The following is a 24,723-nucleotide window of genomic DNA, read 5'->3' as shown; positions in this document are numbered from 1 at the left end:
TCCAGGCCTGTACCTGTGCCTGTGCATCGTCTCCCTCGGAGAGTGCACTCCGTGTCCACTCCCCTGGGCATGAGAATGGCCAAAGGTGGCTAATGGGGAACTGGGTCGCCAGAGCTTGGAGGCGCCAGCTGGGGCCGCCAAGCGTTTGGGGCTGGGGGTCAGGCTGCAGGCTCAGGCTGGGTAGAGCTACAAGGAGTTGGAATTCCAAATTTGAACCTGGCCTTCCAGACTGTTATAAAGCAATTCAGGGCGGGGCAAAGTAAGTTTACAGTTGTGAGTGCAGAGTTTATTCTTGTGTTATTTATCAATTCCTGTATTATTTTCCATACAAACCACTGTTCGCCTACTTTTGCCTCCCCCCGTATTCACCCAGGTAGAAGAACATGTTTTATTTAACAATTTGCCAGCTTCATGTATACCTCCTAAGTATAATGGCAAAGGAATGCGCAGGCCTTCGTTTGTACACTTGCTGGGCGCCTCTACCCACCTATCTCCCGTGTCTTCCTGTTTCTGTCCACCCTGCACATCACTGCCGGAGGCAGCGTTTATGAAATGCGCTTCTCCTGCATCACCCCCTGCTCAGAACTCACCATGGATCCCCAACTTCTGCCCAATTCATTACTGAACACCACCTATGTCAGGTATGGTGCCAAGAGTATCCCATTAATGGGCGAGGAGCTGCAGGTGCTGGTGACGGTGCTAGGATTTGGACCAAGCCTTTCTGGTCCCACAGGTGGTGAGCTTTGCGTCGCATACCTGTCCCCCGCCTACCTTCCCTGCCCTCTCCTCCAGCTGTTCCCCTAATGCAGGGGTTGCAAACACAGCTGCCTGCAGGGGCCAGTGGAGCGATGTCAGTAAATAAAGTGACCTCAGTGTCAGGGGAGTAGTAGGGGCTCTGGCAGGTCCAGCCCATTTGGGCCAGGCTGGCTGACAAGGGCTTCCCATTTTTTATTTTTTTTTTCAAGAGAAAACAGAAACATGGAATGTTCTAGAAATGTTTAATTGTTTAACACTGTGAGCCAAATGCAACACATCTGGGGGCCATATATGGTCCAGAGATGGCCAGCTTGCACCCCCTGTCCTGTGTGAAGCATCCAGTCCGGTGGGACACATCTTGTCCCTGGCCCAGGGACACAGCCCGCCTTTCCCACGGCCCTGGCTTTACTCCAGCTGTGCCTCCTACTGCAATGCCTCCTTCTCCCTCTTCCTCCTCCTCCTCCTCCAAATCCTTCAGGTCTCACTCCAACCCACCTCTTCCAAGAGCCACACTGCTCTCTCTCTCCAGCTCACCCAAGTCTCCCTCCTCAGAGCTTCTACGTTGATCAGAACAGAAAAGAGTAATGATGGGGCCTCCCATTTGCACAGTACTTTCCAGTTCACGGACTGTTTGGTGGCACGTTGTTTATTTTGTTTCGAAGTGGATCCCCAGGACTAGCTGCGAGGTCGGTGGAGGCAGGTTTCATTACTGAGGGTGGGGTAGGGATTCCTGCGGAAAAACAACTGGGGCTCCAGGAGGAAATAGCTGATTGACTCAGGGCTACACAGCTGGTAATGATCCGACCCAGGCCTTTGGTTTTCAACAGCTTTAATAAGGCATAATTTACATGCTGTGGGATTCACCCATGTTAAGCGTACAACTTAATGTCCAAGCCAGGACGTTCAGCCCAACGCCCAGTGCTCGTTCTGCTACACCGCCGTCCACCCCCATCTGTTGATTCCTGCTTGCCCCAGCGCCCAGCGGTGCAAGACGTGTTACCGGGACTCAATCCATGTTTGTGGAGCAACCAGTAAATCTCAAACCTGGGCAATCAGAGGATTGGGTTTCTTGTCCTGGGTCATTTTGGGTTTCACCTCTCAGAAATCAAAGGAGGACTGGAGGTGGAATGTCTCCTTTCAAATCCACACCATGGGGATCTTAGCTTTTCCTGTCTTCTCTTTTCCTGGACCTCCCTTGCTCATGGCAGGTACTTAGTAATAATAGAAGCTACATCGAATCATGACCTACTATGAACCAGACATTTTGTCAGCATTAATTCTCTAAATTAATTTTTCAGGACATTAAAGACCATTAATCCTCTCATTCTACAAAAAGGTATTATTGTCCCTATTTTATAGATGATACATTTTCATAACTTCCCCGCTGTTTATTAAGCAATTGGCAAGTGGCAAAGCCAAGGTCTGAAAGTGGGTTGGTTGTTCTGGCTCAGAAACCATATTCTTGTCACTGACCATCCTGCTTTCCCTGTGGAGAGAAGGGAGCATGGTCCCTTGGACTCCATCCCTATACTTGGGAGACAGTCCCTTCCAGGCTCTCCCCCTTTCCTTCCCCTCCTAGTCAACAGACATCGGCGTGCTTCCTTCTGGTGTACCCTCCTGCACCTCTCTGAGTATTTTACATCCTGGTTCTTTAATTTCCAATTCCCCTCTCCTTGGCTCCAACTAAAACTGCTCTAGGCCATTCATTTGCCAATGCTCCTCCAGTGAAATCCTCCAAGTAGTCTTTCTTTGGTTCTTAAAGTAAGTTTCACACTCGGTTCTCTTGAACTAAAAGTTTCATCTTGGCCTTGCCCAGGCCTGCCTTCCAGTCTTCATGCTTTGCATTCCTGATGGGCTGCTGGCTCTTCAGAGGTGATCACCACTCAGCCCTCTGGCTCTCAGGATCACCACTGCATCTGGTGTCTCCCTTTCCCATTCCCCTCTCTCATGGTTGCTAAGGACTCCATTGGTACGAGGAAAGAGGATGCTGTCGGGCATATCCAAATGTAATTACCTTTCACCTTTAATGAGACAAAACTCTACCCAGGCTTTCGGGTAAGGGATGCTTTATCAGGAAAGCTGCCGTGCATTTCTAGACTGCTGTCTAGAGTGGCCTTTCTGCCCTCGCTTTGTCCAGGCCCTTTCTTAGTCTACACACACTCACACACTCACACACACTCACACACTCACACACACTTTGCCCTTCCTGGCTCGGAATCCACAAATACTCCGCTATGTATATTTTTCAAATATGAGCTTATTTATGTTATTCTTGAGCTTGACCCCAAATGGTTTTCATTCTCTCGCTTTGTTATACAGTTTTCCATAAATTTTGTCTCCAGTTTGTCCTTTGTGTACATTCACAGCGGTACTTTGTTTTCTGCTTATGGTTTTCAGCATTCATCAGGCCTGTCGAAATCTGTCGGTGGCTTTGAAAACAGTGGAGAGCTTAGATGATCAGAGAGAAGAGGCATATCAGGATGGGGGGGAAGGTAACCAGAGAGAGGAGGCACCCCAAGAGGGGAAAGGCAAGGCGAGAGCAAAGGCCTGAAGGCAGAGCTCCCCAGCCACACTCAGATGGCTCTGTTTGCTAGATGGTCCTTTTATAGAACGGCATAACATTAGAGTGATAATAGGTCTCTGAAATCACGTAGACCACTCCTCTTGCCGAGGACCCTGAGGCTGGGGGTGAGGGGGTGGGGATGATTTACTCAAGTCAAATCCTGAGGCAGTGGCCCCACTGGGACTAGAAAACACATCTCTTGATTCATTAAAAACAAGTTGGCAAAGCAAATTTATCTGCAGCCTGCTTCTTTTCCCAAGGAAAAACACCATCTAGTAGAGTAGAGAGTCCAGTTCAACAGATGTTTATAAAGGAACGTCGAAATGTTGTGGAGCCTTGGATTCCAGGCTTGGACACCGGGCTTTGGCCTTGAGTGAGCAGGGATGTGTTGGAGGTGTTGCGTATCTCTGATCAGAGCAACGTGGAAATAGTGTTTCTCCTCCACTAAGGCCTGGGAAGCAGGGGCTGGGCAGGGGCTCCCTGGGAGGGCTGCGTGACTCTCTGTCATTTCACCTTTTGTGTCTGGCTCTGCTGGGATGGAACCGGAGACCGTGCTGTGAAAATTAGCAGTTGCACCCAGCCCCGCCCACCACCCCCTTTTCCCTCAGGGTTCAGAGGAGAGCTGGCCTTGCAGCACTGCCGGCCCCCACACTTCTGGGCTCAAGTCTCCTTGGTGGTGAAATGGGGTTGACAGTCCTGCCCCGTCGTCATGCTCAGGGTGCTGAGAGGAGGCCGGGAATGAGGGAAGTGAGCGCTCGCAAGTGTACAGGTGATAGCACGGAGAATGCAATGCCCAGTGGCATCAGGGATGTGGGAGTAGAGTAACTAGTGCAGGAGCTCCACCCCGTCAGCTGCCCCGGAATTAGCATGGCTCTGGGGTGGTGTTTACATTAGGATGTGGGTCACTGCTGTGCTGGTGTCGGGCCCACTTTATCAGCTGTCATGAGAACTTGTTCTTGGCAGGTCGCTGTCCAGATTCCGGCACACGCGAGTCCCCCGCCCCATCGCCAGTTCCAGGATCCGGGAAGGGAGAGCGGACTGCTCTTCCCTCCCTGTGGGCTGGCTCCCAGAAGAATCCTGGTGTTTCTCCCAAATGCTGGGTCACATACACTTTGTTTTGTTCTGGAGATGCTTCCAGCTGGAGTGGCTCTCAGGCAGCCGGGCAAGGGCAGAACGGCCTTGGGGGCAGATGGGTGGGGGGAGTGGACTAGACTGACTGGTGGGCAGGCTCTGAGAGGGGACCCAGGCACAGGTGTCCTACTCCTCAGGCCCCTCCAGGAGGCAGGCAGGGAGGAGAAGCTGGCACACCAGACCAAAAGCACAGTGGGCTCTGGGGCTCTGGGGCTGTTTTCATGACTGAGGAGAAATAGGCCCCGTTCCTCCTTATCCCAGCCCACATCCATGCTCCCGCCTGCTTCAGGGGTAGAAAAGATGAGAAGTTAAAAAGCTAATCTGGGTACTGCTGGGACCATGGATACCAGAACAGCTTCGATGACTGCCCAGAAGTCCTTCTTTGAGTCCCTACTGTGTGCCAGGTGCTGTGTGAGACACGGGGCCACAGAGAGGGGAGCTCTAGCCTTTCAGAGAGGCCTGTCCTCTTTGGGGACCACAGTTGGAGGTGAGTGGCTGGGCACAGTGACCTGACCACGCTCCGGGGTGCCCCCCCACACCCCCCGTGGGGAGTTTGTGCACAGTAATGCTTGAGGCTCTGTCCAGCTCTGAAATGTGGGAGCTCTGCTCTGGTGTCCTAAGAGTTCAGAAGGGTATGCATGAAGGTGAGCTCCAGGGCTGAGAGACAGGACTCTTAGAAAGGAAGGGATCGGGGGCGGGGGGGGGGGGGCACCATGAGGAGAATGCTTTTGCTGAGGTGGAAGAAGCATCAGACTGTAGGTGTGCAGAAGCACGGATCCTGAGAGAGGGGGGCCCAAGGGCACAGAGCTCCTTTGATTCTGATGAGATTAATTAACAGAATGAGCAGGAACAGGGTTGCAGAGAGAAAGTGGAGACAAGGAGGTCTCTCAAATGGCTGGGAGCGAGGCCATGAGGACCCTGATGAGCTTGATGCCGGGGAGGAAGGAGACAGACCCGACACGGGAGTCTCCTCAATAAGGAGCCTTGAAGAGTAACAGCCGAGGAAGGCAGAGCAAAGGGATGAGTGACAAAGCAAGCTCAAGACTTTTAGCCTGGATTCCTTAGAAAATGATAAAATGTCAGATCCCAGGAGGACATTACGCCTGGGCAGCAATGATTTGAAGAAACACTTGATCAGCAGAACACTAAGCAGCCTGGCCCCCGAGACTCAGACTGGCCACGTTTTAGGCTCCTCTGAGTCTGCTGGGCCAAGACCACCCAAGGAAGTGACTAAGGTTTGGGAGTCATTACCCACCTTTACTGTCCGCCCCAACTTCCTCCTGATTAATCTCTAATACAGACCCTCACAAACCCATTATTTGTGTCTTAAAAAGTATGTGCAGCCCGGCCGGCATGGCTCAGTGGTTGAGCGTCGACCTATGAACCGGAAGGTCAGGGTTCGATTTCAGTCAAGGACACGTGCCCGGGTTGTGAGGCCAATCCCCAGAGGGGGGCAGGCAGGAGGCAGCCAATCAATGATTCCCTCTCGTCATTGATGTTTCTATCTCTTTCTCCCTCTCCCTTCCTCTCTGAAATAATAATAATAAAAAAAGTATTTTTAAAAATTATGTCCATGTGAAGAATGTTTTCAGACCTGACTGTCTGAATGACCCAGCCAAGCTTGGCAGGTGAGTTCAGATACAGGTTAGGATCTTCACACACAGTCATCTTAAAACATTCTGGTGAAGCGCTGTGGAAAGTGGGGTACAGATTGTCAGGGATGGCTTTGTCACTCAAAGATTACCAAGTCCCTTTACATCCATGATGTCAATTAATCCACTTATGCATCGCTAACGATGCCCAAGAAAGGAATGTTTTATTTAGATTTTCTAGAACCAGGACCTGCAACTCAAGATGCTCCATATCCACAATCAACCCCAAGTGATCTCTGCCACCCTGACGCCCCGCCATGAGGGCCATTCTGCTGGGCAGCGTCCTCCCTTTGTGAGAATCACTCTAGGGAAGATCCATAGTCAGCAGAGTGAAGAGAACAAATTGGAGTGTCTGGTCCATTGCATCCTTGACTTGCTCAGTTCCTGGAGCTCTGGGTTCCATGTGGGGAGAAGCGGAGGGGCAGAGGAGAGTGAAAAGGGGTGGGGTATGCTGGGCTAGGGGCAGGCAGGCAGCCCACCCCTGTGGCAGCCCACGGAGTACAGAGACCCAGGGACCTCTCTCAGTCTCCTTTCTTCAGCCTTGGCCAGAGGTTGCTGGAATGGGCGTTGGGAAGCTGATTGGATTCTTTAGTATGTCTTGCCTTTCGTCTATAATCTTAGTGGTGTTCTAAACAGGTTCTGTGTCTCCACTCTGTCACCTGAAAACTGGGATCAATCTGACTTTGCTTTTCCTCAGAGAAAAGAGGAAGATGGCTCCAAAAGCCAGGCCTCAAATGATTTGTGTAACTCGTGCATTTTTAAATTGTTGATTACTTTTCCTCTGTGCGTGTGCCATTGAATTATTAAACAGCTGTCTACTTCGGTTAGGATCTGAGGACAGTGCCAACTTTTAGAATGTATCAGTACATCTTGATCTTGGCCTCCTGGTTGTTTTGTATGTATTAACACCCTCTGACCTCATAAACTCATTCATTCATCAAATATTTATTGTGCAAGACATTTACTGCTATGCTGTGAGCATACATGTTTTGGTTTCCTGGGGCTGCCATAACAAAGCACCGCACACTCGGTAGCTTAAAACAACAGAAACGTATTCTCTCATTGTCCTGGAGGCCAGAGGTCTGAAACCAAGGGGCCCACAGAGCCACACTCCTTCCAAAAGCGCGAGGATCCTTCTCGGCCTCTTCCTAACTTCTGGTGTTACCAGAATCCTTGTAGACACATCCCTCCAATGTCTGCCTCCAACGCCATGTGGCATTCTCCCCAGGTGTCTGTCTGTGCTTTCTCTTCTTATAAGGACACCAGTAGTTGGGTGTCCTGTTCCAGAAAGCCACCTTCTAATCTTGGTGCTGTTTGTAACCCTTTCAGGACCACCGGGCCCCAAAGGTGATCAGGGCGATGAAGGGAAGGAAGGCGAGCCTGGAATCCCTGGATTACCTGGACTTCGAGGTAATGGGGAAACCCCCGGGAGGGCCCTGGGCATACCAGGAAGGGAATGGGGCCGCCAATCCATTCCTGCCCCTGTGCTTTCTCCTTGGGGTCGGTCATGTGCCCCATCAACTCAGCCTCAAATGCCCTGCTCCGTTAAGAGACTGACGGGTTATGGGTGTAACAATAGGATGGAGCAAATACTTTTTCATGGGAAGTACCAGGAATTGAAGGAAAAGGGTACATGAGAGGCTCACAGCTCCCTAAATTGACTCTTCACCCCAGGAGACAGGCTCTGTGTGACCAGGGCCTTCAGAAGGAATTGAGGGTGTTCTGTGATCCAGACCAACCCTCCAGTCATGCTGTGCCCCGCCCAGTGAGTCACCAGGTACCTGGTGTCCCCACCTCCTGCTGAACCTACGCAGGTCAATGAACACCTGCCCCTCTCCTACCTCTCTATCCTGCCACACACACGGTTGACAGCCCTGGAGATCCAGTGGCTGGTAGGGAGGGCACTATTTTGCCTTCTGGAAAGTGTACAATAAGTCCTCACTTAACATCATGGATGGGTTCTGTGATTTTAAGTGAAGCAACATGTAACGAACCTATTTTACCTTAGGCTAATTGATATAAATGAGTTAAGTTCCTATGGCATCTCATCAATGTTATAACAAAACGACACTGAATGAAACGACATTATTCAAGCATGTGCCGTATGTTCTTCTTAGGAGTTTCCTGTTCCGTTACTCTATCAAACTTTGCATCCCAGTCTGTCCATTCCTGAGCCTCTACTGTGAGCAACATTTTTCTAGCAGAGTGAAAAGTCTTCTGAACAATGTAATAAAAGGAAGAGCTTCTCAGGGGGCAGGTGTCTGTTTATTTATATCAGGAAACATACCTCCAAACCACCTCCTTCCTAACTCTCTAAGGAGGTGGCAAGCAGGAGTGGAGGCAGAGGCTGGAGGAGGGAAAGCCCATGGCCTGGCTTTCATTCCCTGCTTCTCCCTCTCAGGGACGCTCCCTAAACTCAAAACTGCACCCCTTTTCCTGCTTTAGTAAATGATAGGATGGGGATTCCTGGGCGCATCCTGCACTAGACTCACAGTCCTGTGGCATCAGGGCCATTGGACTCTGGGAAAATTGTGTGAGGAAGGAGAAAAAGAAGTTAAGCCCTTCTCTGTGGTCCTGCCACCCTCATGGGGCCACCTGTCCTCCTCCAGCCATTTGACATAAACTGGGGACAGGTTAGAGAAAAAGCCCAAAGAAAACTAACATTCAGAGCAGCAAAGAATAATTAATCAGTAATTACGGCTGCACTGCTTTGCAGAGATAACTGTGGGCTAAGGTCAGGCCACTGGGGACCCAGGGCTGTCACTGGGTGAAAACGTGTGTTGATTCTGGCTCTCCCTGGTGGCACGTGGCTGTGTGGCCTCCTGGTCAGGAGCCCCAGGGCCTGACCTGGTAGCAGGCCATCCATCATCCCCTTTACTGACCTAGCTGACTTTCTTCCTCCTCCTCCGCCTACTATCCCCGTCTCTACACTCCCCTGTGCGGGGAGCTGTTTCATCTTCCTCCCACCCTAAGTACCAATAAACCCTTTTCATCAGTGTGAGATGAAGCCAACTAACCCTGAGCTTTTAGTTCTGAAAGACCAGGGCACAGATCCAGCCTCTGACACTCTGCTGTGTGACTGTGGGCAGGCTACTCAATCTCTCTGGGCCCCAGTTTCCTCGTTTGTAGCACAGAGTGAAATAATACCTTAGTTTATTGTGAGGGTTAAATGGGATACTTTACACGAAGCATCCAGAACAGTGCCTGTCACAGACAAAACGCTCCAAGAAAAAATGTTGCCAAATCTAAATCTCCAGCACAGCCTGAGGCAAAGGGACGGCTTCCAAATGGGGTTGGCTCTACCGCCGCCATCACTCAGTAGAACTGGATTTTTCTGGAGTTAGTGTCCGGCCTCACTGGATAAAGGGTGTCAATGGGGCAGGTATATGCTGACCTTCGGGTCACTGCCTTTAGGTTACCTGAGAGGCATCAGGAAGCAGAGGCAATGGGAGGGTTCATGGTTGAAGTCAACTGCTGAGCCAGACGGTGACCTCGAAGGGCCCCAACTTGTCTCTTGTCTTCCCAGGTCTTCCAGGGGAGAGAGGAACCCCAGGACTGCCCGGCCCCAAGGGTGATGATGGGAGGCCGGGAGCCACAGGCGTGATGGGCATGCGCGGGATCAAAGGTAATAATGAATCAGAGCACCTTCGCTCACGGCTGGCCCCCGGGCACCCGCATGGGCATCGCAGCGGATGGACTGGCTCTGAATTCTGGCTATGCCGCAGGCCAGCTGAGTGACCCTGAGCAAGTCACTTAATCTCCTCGTTCAACATCCGTTTCTTCATCCCCACACGAGAAACTCTCGGGATGCCCTATTTCGCAGAGCTGTCCTGAGGATTCGATGGGATGTGTATGTGTGAAAGCACGTTGGTAGCTCGGAAGTGCTGTCGAAATGCACGAGAGAACCAGCAGTCCCACTGGTTGCCGCTACGAGGAAGCCCGGCCGGGAGAGGGGCCCACAGGGACCCGGGACTGCCACCTGCTCTCCAGTACTGCCACCTCCTCCCTGTCCACCATAGTCTTTGTATTCCCCAACCTGGAATCAGTTCTCAGCTTTCCATTGCCCAGAGTGTTTCTTCCCATTTTTCCTTCCTGCTGATAGGCACCTTGTTCATTGTCAGGGGAGCCCACTTTATAGTCAGTCCCTGTCTTTCCACGTTTATCTCAAGAGTGTCCAGCCCTGCATCGTAGCAGAAGATGACGAGGAAATAGGATGATGCTTCTTCCCCGGGCTCAACCTCCGCACTTGTGAAGATGAAATCTAAGGAAAACGTGCTGTTAGTCATTCCCACCCCAGGTCTAGAATGGCCTCCTCACCTTCCATCACTGGGAACTTTTACTCTACCTCCTGGTTGGTGATTAAACAAGCTGGGGTTTTTCTTCCTTTTAGGATCCACATGTTTTAAATGGATTCCGAAGCAGAGTACCAAAACCAAACATCCTTATTGAAAAGACCTAACAAAACAGAAGTGTGGAGTGTACCGTCCAAAGCCAGCCCCCCACCCCTTGGTCCCTTAAGCTCTTACTCCGTAGAATAACCACTGTAAACAGTTGGGAGCACATCCTGCCAGACCTTTTCTAAACACATTCATGTTTATATTTACATTTATGGTTGCCTTTGTTTTGTGTGTTTTGCAAAACTTGGATCATCCTTGGTGTTCTCCCCTGGAATTTGCTGGCTTGCTTATATTCACCAGACATCATGCCCTGGGCCTTTAATTTGCAGATAGCTTTCTGAAGGTGCTTGGAATAGAACTGCCAGGTCATTGTATCGCCTGCTCAAGTGGTGTCAGGACCCATTACTTCTTTGTAGAGTGAGATGCTAGCTGGGGAAAGACCATATCCTGGGAAGGGAATACCACAGTTCCCTGGGAACTCTCCTCCATGCGTTCTGGCCTCCCCCACTAGTAAAGCTGCCTAACACAGAACCCATCTCTCTCTCTCTCTCTCTCTCTCTCTCTCTCTCTGTAACTGAAGACCCTCCCTCCTTCTCTCTTCCTCTGCTTATCAGAGTGAATTTGGATGTAGACTTCAAAAACCTTGAGTGTTTAATAGGAATATCTTTGCTTTGTCTTCTTTCTGCTGAATACCACGTACGCCTTTAGTCTATGCTGGTGTGTGAGGCTTTAATGAGGAGGAAATGAAACTTCTCAGCTGGACGCCTTCTCCTTCCCCCGGTGACAGAGCAGGTAGCTCTTTCCTGCCATGGCCTGCCCTTCGGTGCTGCTGGCTCCTGCCTGATGTTCTCCCTGATCTTGGGTTAGTAAGTCTCCGGCAGCCTAGCCAGCATGGCTCAGTGGTTGAGTGTCGAAGGTCACCTATGCACCAGAAGGTCATGGGTTTGATTCCTGGTCAGGGCACGTGCCCAGATTCTGGGCTCAATCCCCAGTAGGGAGCATATAGAAGGCAGCCGCTCAATGGTTCTCTCTCATCATTGATGTTTCTATCTCTCTCTTCCTCTCCCTTCCTCTCTGTAATCAATTTAAAAAATCTATTTTTAAAAATGTCTCCTGCAGATAATACTTTATTTACCATTAGGATTTACTTTCGTTTCTAATGCCAGTTTTCTCCTCTGTTTCAGGTGACCGAGGCCCAAAAGGAGAAAAAGGAGATAAAGGAGACAGAGCAGGGGATGCCAGTAAGGAAACTTTGTTGGGGTCACTGGATTCTGTGTCAGCACGAGAATAGCTGTCACCCAGAAAGCCCCACCAGTTTGGGGGTTCAGGGGCTGGACCCATGGTCCAGGGCTTTGATGTTAAAGGAGCCCCCTACCTGTGTCAGGGCTCCACCAAGAGACAGGTGTAGTCCGGGGACACAGACCACGTTTCCAGGTGTGGTATAAGCCCCGTGGTTGTGTAGAAGGACCTGGAGGCAGACTTCCTGGGCTCCCTCCTGGCTGCCTCACTAGACAGCTGTGTAATCTCTGGGCCTCAGTATTCTCATCTGTAGAATGAGGACAAAAGAGTCCATACCTTACAGGATCACTGTGAGCAGTAAATGAGTTAATCACATCAAGTGCTTGGGCCTGGACATGAGGTTAGGAATCAGTAAGTGTTCATTATTATCCTATGTAATACACCAGTTCAGACACACTTCCCAAAATCACTGGAGATGCTTGCTAAAATTCAGTCACTGGCCTCATTAAAAAAATGCATGACTTCCCTGAGTACTTGCGTGGGGAAAGGCATGGAGGCAAAGCAGGGTCCCTTTTGTTTTCCCCCTTTGCCACCAACTGAGCAGAGATGCGCGGGATCTCAGTTACCTGGCAGGCCCCCAAGTCTCAGAAAGGGCGTCTTTCTGACAAGGGTACTTCCTAAAATGTTTATAAGGCAAGCCAGCTTATCTAGTTAACACGCTTTTCCAGGGTTTATTCTCCCCGCTGCATGTAGAACCTTGGAGAGATTGCCAGAGGAGAATGAGTCTCCCAGCCAAGTCTCAGTGAATAGTGTCTCCTAACCAAGTTGCAAAAGAATGCCAGCATCTAGTATTGCTGGGCTCTGAAATGCTGCGGCCCTGTGTGAGGCACAGACGGATTATCCTCTTCCAGGGCATCTGTACCGCAGCCTTGGCTCTGTAGGGAGACGGCTGGGAAAGAGCGCCTGCCTCCACCTTCTGCCCTAGACTCTCAGGAACAGGCACCTCTTCAGATTCACACTTGGAACCCAGATGGATGGGTTTCCCTAAGGCCAATCTTTGGTTTCAGTAGGTCCTTAAAATAGTACTTTCCTCCCAGTCATGCATGACCAGAAGACCTCGCTCCTTCATAGTGCCCTTTTCCAAGGTGTCCCGAACTTCAACTTGCCTCCTCCTTCCACGGTCCTTCCCTTTCCCGGGGCAGTGATTCAGGATCAAACAGAGAAAACATCTGTGACAGTATTTTGTCACTAAAGTGATGGACATACCTGAGGACAAGGTGTGCCTACACATACCTTGGACTTCACACATCCACCTCCCCTTAGATGCTGTGATCCACAAAGCGATATATGTGCTTCAGAGTCTTTCTGGCGTTATCTGGGGCCCTTTCTAGAGCAGCCAACGGCTGAGCTAGCAGTGTCCTGGCTAGATGAGGAGATCTGTTGGACCCTGCAGGAGCCAAAAGGCAAGTTTTGAGGGCCAGGGAAGGGAGTCTGGCTATGATCTAGGACATCTGTGACATATCAGAGTCACATTTATGAACTGGGCTGGGCACCATACTTTGTCTTTGGGTTGCTGCCTTCTCCTGCTCTCTTTGTTGACTACGCTCTGCTGGATTGCTGCCACGGGAGCTGAGAAGGACCATGGCATTTAGCTGTGTGAAATAAACAACTCCTGATGGGGTGGCAGGAAGGGAGGAACTGTGGAAAGATGACCTTTAGAGGGAGATCAGAAACGCTGCCCACATACCAGAGGGGTGCTTGTCAGGAACTCTTTGGCAACCGTTCTTCAGCCGGCTTGAGGGGAGAGAGGAGGTCTGTGCTTGCCCAGCCCAGGGAGAGGAGGTGGTCATCAGTCACCACTAGTCCCAAGGCTGCTTTTGTCACTGTTTAACTCACCTCCGTGGGCCCAGCTGGCTGGGCTCTGTGCTTGGATTGGGCTCGGAAGCTGGGGCCACAGTCTGGGAGGTGGGAGCTGAGCCACAGTGGTGTGGGGCTCCCCGGGGCGTGGGTGGGGAGCTTGGGAGAAGGACGGTTAATCCACTTGGCCCTGGAGCCTATTGACTGCACCGAAAGAGGCTGATGTCAGCTCCGGACAGCCCCTCCTCAGGGACTGCTGGCATTCTTTCCTGCCCTGAGGCAGCTACACCCTCCCTGGAGCCCAGAGGTCAGACAACAGCCCTTGCACAGAGTCTACGCCTCTCCTTCCTGCCCCCTGATGAGACCCAGAAGCGTCACCCTTGGTGATGGACCTGGGCGATGAGGTGGCCCAGCAGAGACAGCTCCATCATGGGATGCTTTACTCAGCATGCAGGGGACGTAGGAGACCTACAGGAACTGTAGGACCACAAAACTGAAGGCCATTCATCCATCTCCCCGCTTTCAGAGGCCCGAGTGGGGAGCTGACTGACTCTCCCAGGGCAAGTGCAGAGGCAGAACCAAACACCTGGGCCTCCGACTTCTCTGATTCTGCAATGAGAGCTTAGGCCTGGTCTTGAAGAGTAGGGTTGGGCTCCTTAAAACCCCCAGTGACTCCCTCGCCTGACATACAGATTTCAGGGTCTTTTAGGCTGAAGGGGGCCATTGCAGCAATGTAGAGCTGAGATCTATGCCTTCCCATGGCCTCCACCCCCTGGCCTGCCTCTGACCACATAAAACCCATGCTGTGTTGAGACTCCTGGTTGTGTTTCCATGGAACTCCAATCCCAGAGGCATAAACTATATCCCTGGGAGTGAGGCTCAGAGGAGGAAGCCAAGGATCATCTTTCAGAAAAGTGCAGAAATTCTGACCCACACTGATTGCCCGCTACCGGAGCGGGGGGTGGGGGGGGGTGGGGGGGACGGGGAACGGGGGGGGGGGGGGGGTGGCGGTTGTTAGTCATTCCCTGGGCCAGAGCTGTCCTAATGCTCAGGAGGAAGGATTCTCAGCATCGGAGCTCTACCCTCCTTCAAAAAGGAGTACAGTGGAGGAGGGACCCTCCTCCAAGACCCCAGCTTGGGCTGAGGCCATGGAACCTTTACCAAACACCTCTGGCCTTTAGCAGCACAAACCTAAAGCCAGCAGGTAGGGATGTTACTATGTGACAGGAACTGATGAGAAAAACAAGATTGACACACCTCAGGTCAAAATCGGAAATTGGGGGTTTCCTTTGAAGAGGGCATTATAGAGAAGACTTCTCATCACCCATGTTTTAAGTCAATATTACAATGTATTTGTACAAGATCTTGCCATTGTTTACCCGAGTTTTGATCTGGAGTCATAGGATTTTAGAGTTGGGTGGGGTTTCAGATCAACTCCTCTCCTACGCCCAAGCACACCCCACCCACTCCCTAAACAGAGAGCAAGAACAGAGAGCTGGAGAGACTGGCCACAGTGCCCAGGCTAGGTCCTGGCCAAATTGGGTCTAGAATCCAGACCTCCTGATTTCTGCTCAATGAGAGGTAAAGTTGTTGTTTTTATTTCAGGCAAGGGTGATATTAGTCATTCTGTTAGATGTTTGGCTTTGGAGAGCTTGGCCAGAAAAGATATATACATCTCAAGACAGAAAGACATTTGTTTTACCTTCGTATATGGTCCATTTGCAAGAAAAATAAATAGTATTTTTGCAGCGAGGGGGTGGGGAAAGGATTCGGTTTTGTTTAAGCCCCACAGCATGAATTTAAAGCAGGATATAAGTTCAGATTGTTTAAAATATTTCCCTCAATTTGGTTTCACATGGAAAATATATGCAGGATGACCCAGGGTTAATTCTAAGCCAGCACATGTTGATACTTATCAGTGGCATCTCAGAAAACTTGAAAAATATCCAACATCTTATGTGTGTTTTTAATATTTAGGGATGTAAGTTTGAAGGTGGGGGGCAGTGGGCACCCCAGCGTGCTGTATGAGCTCAAAATAAATTATCAGGATGTTGGCTTCTAGACAGTTTTCCTCCCTAGCTGCTGAGATGTTTCAATCTGGTTTAGAGTAAGGGATGCAAAGAGAGTCCGTCGGAGTTTGTGAATTCTCTTCCTCCCCTCCCTGCACCTACAGCTGGCTGCAAGCATTGCCCCCGGGAATCTGTTAAGGATAATGTAGCACCGGAAGTTAGCATTTTTTTTTCAGGCAAGGAGAGACAGAGCTACCGGACCTTTTATATACAATCATATTTCTCTATTCACTTAGTGCGTAGACGTCCACTTTTCCTCCTACATTTTGAATACCCCACTGACAGCATGATTTAAAAGTAAACCACACTCCCGAGGAAAATGAACCACTCAGACCAACAAACGTGTACCTGGCACTATGGGAGGAAAGCGTCCGTGTGTATTATGCACTGAATTCTCACAGTAATGTTCCAGGGTAGGGAGGTGAGGAGGAGGCTGGGGAAGGAGGGGATGGAACCTGGCCGATGTCACCGAGTCCATAAGGTGTGGAGCGGACAGAGATGGGGTCTGTCTGGCCCGAGCCCTCCTGCTACCATCTTGAGTTACCTTTTATGCTCCTGGCCTTTGACAGCATGGGGTCCTGTGGGCCATTCTGTCTGTCCTTAGCGGTTTAGTATGAAGGTGCTAATTCCCTCCTCGGCAATTCTCGGTTACTTTAAAGGTACTCTTCCCTGCCCCCGGGTTTGCTCTTCATGTCACCAAGCCTCTGCTGCCTTACCTGCCTCGTGGCTCTGAGACAGGCCACAGCACACTTTCCACAGTGGGTGCGAGGGGAGGGGGGCGGGCATCTGCCGGCGAAGCCCTTGCCACACCGCTGTGTTTCCCCTTCTTTGAGATCGGTCACCTGTCTCACTGAGGTAACCTTTGCAGAAGCACCGGGCACGTACCGGGCCCGTACCTGGCAGGTGGACTGCCTTACACATTTGTTTGCTTTGTACATTCGCTCATTCCTGCTCAAGACACTTATTGAGTGAGTGCTCAGCGGATGCAAATACCAAAGAATGTGTAGAGATAGGAAAGTATTTTTCAAGTGTCTCCCCCTACCTAAGTGTATGTCTAGTCACGCTGAAAATGGAGAGGGACACAACATTCATTCTGAAAAACTGTCCTGCGGCAAACATTGCTCCCAGTCCCCGCTGACACAGAGTGGGAGACACCAGAGAGAGGGAAACAAAGGCAAGGACGTGGTAAATGAGGTGATGGTGGGGACCAGGTGAAGCCTGGGCAGGGACAGCAAAGGCCTGAAGCCTCTGGATCAGAAAGCCAGGGGGCACGGAGCAGGCTTTGGAAGGAGCAGAGGAGAGAGAGGTGAGGAAGGGCCCTCGGGAAGGGAGGAACTGGACTCCCTCACTTCCATCATCAAGAAAAGATAGATGTGTGGGAGGAGGAAGACATTTTGAAAACAGAGCATTTTTCTAAAAAATATATTTTTATTGATTTCAGGGAGGAAGGGAAGGGTAGAGAGAGATAGAAAAATCAACGATGAGAGAGAATCATTAGTTGGCTGCCTCCTGCAAGCCCCCTACTGGGATTGAGCCCACAACCTGGGTATGTGCCCTTGACCGGAACCATGACCTCCTGGTTCATAGGTCAAAGCTCAACCACTGAGCCATGCCAGCCGGGCTCATTCACTTCTTTAGCAAACATTTATTGAGCATTTGCTATATACCAGGCACTGGAACCAAAGATGGGTAAGACCTGGCCTCACCTTAAGGAGCTCACAGTCTATGAGATGGGAAAGACACAAAAATCACAGTAGAGTGTGGTGAGTGCTACTGTATAAAACCTAGTATGCCTCCTGTTGTGGGAGTCAGTTGAGAGGGGTCTTTGACCCAAGTCTTGAAGAGCAAGTTGGTGGGTATCAGGTGGAGGTGGAAAGTGAAGTATTCCAGTAAAGAGAACCATGCATGAATTAGCAGAGCATTGTCTGATAAGTCCAAATAGTTGGATATGGCGAGGGTTTGGGACATAAGAAGAAAACAAGGCCAGAGAGGTATGTTTGGATCAATGGTCAGGAGTTCAGGCGTGACCTCGAGGCACTGGGAAGCCTGGGAGGGCTAGAATCAGGGAATGACACGGCAGCGACTGACCAGGGAGGGGACCAGACTGGGGCCTAGAACAAGAGGTGACGAAGCTCCAGCCGTCCCTGATGACCCTCAACACCGCAACCAGTGCCAGGCACCGGGTGGGCAGGCAGACCCTTTCTCCCCATGGGAAGGTCCATTTCCAAGTTCATGTTTCTCTGCTGCTCCTGCTCCTCCTCTTGTCTGAGCTGCTCCCCCATTAGAAAGTCCTGCTTTTCAGAAACATAGATCCTGGGAAGATGACATGTGAGCTCTGGGGAGCAGCACAGGCCATGGAGTAGCAATCCTGAGACCGGAGTCCCCTGCTGACCCAGCGCTGAGGCCCGTCCCTCAGCCTCCGCCATTTCCTCTTCCCCGGTACTATGCAAAGAATGGGATCTGGCCTTCGGAACGTTCTGGTTTGCCAAGAGCCTATCTTAAGCCTTCCAAAAACAAATCCAGTGACTTTTCCTGAAAGCGTCCTGGTGACCCCTTCCAAGAGAGCTTTTACATGGCTGTGTGCAGAAAGCATTTCCGCTCCGATTAATCCATGCTGCCCTTGGTTTGATGACTTCAAATAGATTCCAGAGGGGCTGGAAACACAAAAAGGCCTGGCTCCTTTAAGAAGCCAGGTGGTAAAATGTGGCTGTGTGACGGGGGGTGCCTGAGAAACAGTATTGAACCCAACGGAAGAAATAGTGTTCCTATTTCTAGGAACAGCTGCGCTAGTGAGCCCCGTTGCATTCGTGCCTTACAAAAGCGCAGAAAGAAGAGCTGCAGCGTGGGCCCTCGCGAGGAGAAACAGCTTAGGCAGGGGAAAGGAAGCCCCCTGGGACTCTGTGCTCTGGCGGGGCTCGGAGGTCACTAGCAGGCCCTCGAATGCTTGTTTTATAAATATATGCTAAGTGAAAGCAGGAACCAACTGAAAGCCAAAACCGAGGGCTAACTGGGAGAAAATAAACATGCCAGTGTTTGGAGTTTATGTAAAGGATTAGCAGCCAAGCGTGTAAGTGGAATTTGAGAAGGTTTGCTCTTTTTAACTTCGTCTAGTGGGGTATCTCACGCTTGCGAGCGGAGGTGACCAGTTTGTGCCCTAAACACCTATCCTTGCTATGGTGAGTGAGCAAGGGGCCTGTCCCATGCTGTCCCCCCGTCCCTCCTTCCCTGTGTTTAGCTGACACTGCTGTGCCTGTCCTTCCCAGAAGGGCCTGGGCAGTCCCCGCTGCCTGGCATTCCCAACCCCTTGGCAAGCAGGCGGTGGCCTCGGGGATGTGCCCTGCAAGAAAACTCCTTCAGTAACAAACTTTCCAACTGAAGGTGACCAAGGAATTTTCTCCAAAAAACAATGCCTCAACACTACTGAAGAGTTGGCGTTTTGGTCTTTGATGTGGGCTTGTACAAAAGAAAGTTTAAAGTTGAGACGTACTTTAAAACCAGGAATGATTAAACTGCTTATGCAGAAGGCAATTCTAACAAACTCAGGAATTGATCTTAACCCCCATGACCTGTCACCCTCTCCTCTGAGGATGGGAGAGAGGCATGCTGAAGGCACTGCAGATTCATTCCATCAGGGAGGTCCCCGCAGTGTCTTTAAAATATATATATACATTTTTATTAATTTCAGAGAGGAAAGGAGAAGGAGAGAGAGAGAGAGAGATAGAAACATCAATGATGAGAGAGAATCACTGATTGGCTGCCTCCTGCATGTCCCCTACTGGGGACCAAGCCCACAACCCGGGCATGTGCCCTTGACTGGAATCAAACCTGGGACCCTTCAGTCCACAGGCCTACACTCCATCCACTGAGCCAAACCAGCTAGGGCCCACAATGTCTTTTTGGATGTCATGGAATCAGCTTTAGCTGCTTCACAGCCCACCTGAACAATGCGAAACACCCTCAGGGTGAACTTGGAGCCAGATTTTTATATGGGCTTCTTTCCCTTGGCCCCAGATTCCAGCCTGTCTTCTAAAGAGCCCGTTGTAGAATTCTAATGGAAGAAAATAGACGGAAGAGGGAGGCACAGCCTGTGGACACCCCTGAGTCTTGTGGGTGCTGTGATAGGAGGGTGTCGGGGCTGGTTTCCTCCCTGACTCAAAAGCTGGGTGAGTCCCTGGCAGCAGTGCCTCAGTCCGCCAGCAGGATCCTTGGGGCTTATATTGGGTTCAACACTATTTCTTGAGAAGCAACCACCCCAGGCACTGAGCTCATGTATATTTCAGAGTAACTCCCTAAGGTAGTGATGGGCAACCTTTTGAGCTTGGTGTGTCAAACTTCGCCAAAAAACTGAGCATAACTCGGGTAGTGTGTCACTTTGAGGAAAAAAACATTATTTCGCAAATGTTTCATCCTCAGGAGCAGCAAATGTTTCATCCTTGGCAGGCGGCCGCCTCAGCGGCCGTGTGTCATCAGAAATGGCTACGCGTGTCAGTGCTGACACGCGTGTCATAGGTTCGCCATCACTGCCCTGAGGTATGTGTGGTTATCCCAGATGAGGAAACTCCGTATTTTGAGAGGCTCAATTCCTTGCCCAATGTCATGTCGCTAGAAGGTGGTCAATATGGTGCTAAAGGCAGGTCCTGTTTCAAGGATTTCAAGTATGGGGGCGGGGAAGCATTCCAGCCAGGGGTCTCAGGCTTTGAACTTGAAGGAGAGCAGAACTGAGAGAAAAAAAAAACAGGGCAGGACAGGACAGTGTGTGAGTGAAGGCAGAGGGTGTGAAAGAGCCTTCTTAGGAAAGGCCACCAGTTCTAGACGTTGGACTCAGAGGTCCAGGCAGTGGGTCCACGAGGCCTTTACAGGGCTGCCATATAAACATCACACCTCCTCACAGTTATATATAAAATGAAGCTCAGCATCAGTGACTTGCTCCTGGATCTACAGCATTTCTGTCTCGTCCTAAAGGCCTGTTGACTCTCACTGCCCTTTGAGGGGCCCCAGGAGCAAAAGCAAGACAAAGGACTCACCTCTGCACCTGGCCGCCAAGTAACTTCCTACAAATCCAGCTCTGAGCAGAACTTCTGGGCCGGGGAGACATCTCCCGCTGTGATGGGGAGGGCTCCTGCTTCAGGGCTGGGCAGGAAAAGTGCTTTGTTTCCTGTCTGATCAGACACATTTTCCTTGAACAACGACTGGGAGCCAGGCAGCCATGAGCAGGGTGTTGGAGAAACAAAATCAGCCAAGACAAACTCCCAGTTTCCAAAGAACCTGCAACAGAAGAGGGAAGACCAACGGGTGAGTCAACACTTAAAACCCACCCAGCATGCCTAATGCAGTGCTGACTTGGGAGACATTTCTGCTACTTCTTTTACGCAGCGATGCCAAGCACCCAGTGTGACTCGCAATCAGAGGCACGGTACAGTGGCCCCAAGGGCTGTGGGTTGGAGACTCAGGGGTGGCCACTTTATCACGTGACCTTGAGAATCCTTCTCTGAGGCTCAGCTTCCTCACCTGTTAAATGGGTGTAATCTCTCCCACCTTAGAGGGGGAACTGCAGAGATCAAATGAGACCATCTGACAAAATTTCTTTGAAGCGGCACAAAGCACCATATTAAGAGCATGTTGAGTTTCCCAATTACCATTAGGAAATAGCATTTTATAAAGCACCCCCACAGGCCAGACCACATTTTAAAAGTGATGCCCTCCAGCAGTGCCTGACCAGAAATCCCTCAGTGTGCTTATGGGATGACTGCTGTCCTTCCCATGCGAACCACATTTCCTGTGGATGTCAGAGCGAAAGAAATGTCCACAGAAGGACAAAGACCAACTCTCTCCACCTCAGGGAGGGGGCTCTGAGGCCCTGGGCTGCGGGGCGGCTGGGTGCATGGGGAGTTCTTTCTGCACAAGAGAATAAAAGTTCAACTCCCTTCATGGGCAGCTGGTCCAGATTATGGCCTGGGCTCTACGCTGCAGCTGCAGAAAATCAGAGCCTGTTTTCCCATCCGCGTGTGTTTATTTCTATTCTCCACAACCTCCTTTCTTTCGGCTTGTTTTGCTTTGGCGGGGGCCTGGAAGTCAGGATAAACAAACCTAAAGGAGCTGCGATGTGTCAGGCGCAGGCTGGGTGGGTTTCCCTCCTCTGCTTTTCTTGAGAAGCAAAGTTCTCTGGGTTTGGGGCCCTCCTGATGCACAGCCAAGCAGGATCGAGGCTTATTTAGGGATCAGATCTGTTCCGAGAGCCCCTCAAAAGGGCTGTGAATCCCGTTCATTCACGCATTCACTCACTGACTCACCCGCTCAGTACAGTTGGCTGAGCACTGTGCTCTCCACCTGCAAGAGGGCTGCTGCGGGGACCCACGGGGGTGCTATGGCCATGGCCCTGGCTTTCACAGGGCTTACACTGGTGAGTGTGGAAAGCCTTGGAAGAGGAAGTGGCAGTGTAATATTTCTCATGTGTGCAGAGCACTTCCTGGGGCCACAGGTCAGGGGAACCCTCCCAGAGGAGGTGACATCTATATGCCTTACTCACAAGGCCTGACAGCTGTGTAGCTGGGACTTGATCCCAGATCCGTCCCTTCAAACAGTACTCTGAGCCCTGGCAGTGCATTACATCACCTGTGAGCTGTTGGAAACTAGCCTGGCCTCCTCTTAAAGCGCCCTGGGCGATTCTTCCATGTAGCCAGGGCTGAGAACCTCTGCTGTAATCCAAGGCTCTTTTCCTTCCTGGTAAAGACACTAATGACTGCAGACCCCGTAAGGCTGTGGGGAGATAGATGAAAGGTGCTTTATGCATGGAGAGGGCTGTTATTAAGTACTTGTCTTGGGTATTCAGTCTGACAGTCATGCCTGTGGTTTGAAAATGAAAGGACTTTGCTCTTCTCCCTGGCTTCACCTTGTAGCAGCTGTGTGACCAGCTGCAAATTACTTGACTTTTCTGGGCTCATTTTCTCTTAAGGGGGAGCCATCACTAACTCAGTGAAGAAGCATGAGGAAATGCATGCATGAAGCACTTCGCACATGCCTGATGTAGTCGGAACTGAGTACACATTATTCCTTTCGCTGTCTCTCCTTAACTTGGCATCTCTCCTGGGCAGCTCCCAGAACCTGGCTTTGTTGTAGTTGGGTTTGAGGGACACGCCCTGCAGGGAGTAGGTAGTTGGAAGGCTACCCCAGCCCTGGAAATCAGTTCTTGAGATGGTAGCCACTGGCCCTTAGGCTGTCCTCCCAGGCCCACTGAGGGGCTCAGTAATGAAGCCACTCCCTCAGTTGTGCTCCCACCAGATGCCAGAGAAAGAGGGAGATATTTGACATCTCACCCCCCAATTATAAGCACAAAACCCAAAGCATATAGAGCAAAACAAAGGTGGAGAATCATTCGATGAAGAAAAACACTGGAGCCGTTTGGAGATACCAGCGCCCCGTGAATAAAACCAGATGCTGGTTTCAAAATCCTGGAATGGATGCCCAAGAGATAGTGTCGCGTTCCCTTCCATCCCCAGAGGCAGGATGAGCAGCTGTCAGGCGTGATGTTGCGTGGAGAGGATTCCTGTGTTTGAAGTGGGCGAGGGTGGCACAGCCCCTTACAGCTCTGGAGCTCAATATTCAGATCCAGGGAGTCTGGGGTAGATCCAGCCTGCTGTGTCTGGGACCTGGTTTTTCCTATAGATGTGTTTACAAGGCACAGAGAACAAAGAAACACTCATTCTGAGACGAGAATCCCCACATATGAGATCTGTAAGGTCTGTGCTAGGAGCCCCACAGTGGCCTCAGCCCTAGCGCCACATTCCTGGGCCATTCCAGAGCTGCTCTGCTTAAGGAATCCCATCCAGCTCACATTAGAGAGCAGACAGTTGCTGACAGCAGGAGCCGGACTTCTGCCGAAGCCCCTGTCCCCCTCCCCTAATATGCTACGGATCCGGGGAACTGCGCCCTGGGGAGAGCAGAGGAAGTTAGGAGAGTCATCCAATTGGAAGGATGAACCCCCTTTTGCTCCTCCTCCCCACACAGCAGGGTTGCTTTGCAAAGAGGGTTTCTAGGATACACTCCTGCGGAGCCACTGGATCCAGCCACCCTCAGCAACTCCTGAGGACCCCTCAGAGCTCACCCATGTGTTGCTGGGCGAAGTGCTGACTGGCCAGGGGTGGGAGCTCACAGTGAGAGGTGCCCATAATGTGCCGCGTGCTATTGCTTGCACCCACCACAGTTATACCCGTTTTAAGAAGAGGGTAGGTGTAGAGGGGTCACCTTTGGCCTGCAGCAGAGCCAGAATTCAAACCCTGAGCCTAAGTCCAGACCCAGTCTCTTTCCACTCTCCCCTGGTGCGTCCCCGCCATGTTTCCTCCATCCAAATCCCCAAATCCACCCTCGGCCCAAGAGGCAAGTAGCTAAGCTCTTAGGCTGGTGTGTTGGATTCACAGGCGCCTCTTTGGGGATTGTTGCTGGCGAGGACCAGGGATTCGGTGGGTCTCTTTAAGTAATGTGGGCTTATCATCAGGACACCTTCTTTAGAAAATCAGGACTCATGATATAAGTGGGCCTGGAATGGGAAGGTCATTCAGATCCAAGGCAGCTCTGGGGCCACAGCACTAGGGGTTCATGGCTTCACTTTAGTGTCTCGTCTGCAACGTGGCCTATTAATTCCTGTCCCTGCCTCTTCTTGCTTCTGCTCGGCTTTCTCCATTTCCCCAGCTCAGATTCCCGAGAGAATCTGGGTGGTCCTGACAATCGTCATCACAGTGGTTTGGACAGAACTTTTGAGCCAAGCCCATCCTTCATGTCCTTAGCCATGTGTAAGGACGTGCCCATGAGCAGAGAGCACGGCTGACACCTTGGCCAGTTGTCTAATAGCAGTCTTATCGCATCTGACGTTAAAGATAAACAAAACCGGCTGATAGTTAAAGTGGTTAGGATGCACTTTAATCAGTAATGCACAATTGCAATAGGAAAAAGAGACCAGCATGAACTGAACTAAATTTTTATTTGTACAGAGGTGACTGGGCATTTTAAAGGGACAATGCGGAGACAGGGAAGCGGTGAGTGGGGGCTCAGTAGAGTCAGGGAAG

General features: G+C 50.9%; 1 protein-coding gene across 4 annotated transcripts in view; it reads left to right on the top strand.

Annotated features, from left to right (window-relative positions):
- SCARA5 (scavenger receptor class A member 5) overlaps positions 1-24,723 on the top strand; it is a 119,078-nt gene that overhangs the window by 65,944 nt on the left and 28,411 nt on the right. For all 4 annotated transcript variants that reach the window (XM_054717604.1, XM_008150740.3, XM_054717603.1 and 1 more), the window contains exons 5-7: positions 7,432-7,512; positions 9,629-9,727; positions 11,684-11,740. In XM_054717604.1, the coding sequence (XP_054573579.1) occupies positions 7,432-7,512; positions 9,629-9,727; positions 11,684-11,740 (237 nt within the window). The remainder of the gene's footprint in view (positions 1-7,431; positions 7,513-9,628; positions 9,728-11,683; positions 11,741-24,723) is intronic.

The sequence above is a fragment of the Eptesicus fuscus genome, chromosome 6 (genome assembly GCF_027574615.1).
Source record: "Eptesicus fuscus isolate TK198812 chromosome 6, DD_ASM_mEF_20220401, whole genome shotgun sequence".
Taxonomy (NCBI): domain Eukaryota; kingdom Metazoa; phylum Chordata; class Mammalia; order Chiroptera; family Vespertilionidae; genus Eptesicus; species Eptesicus fuscus.
This window is presented reverse-complemented; position numbering and strand designations above follow the sequence as displayed.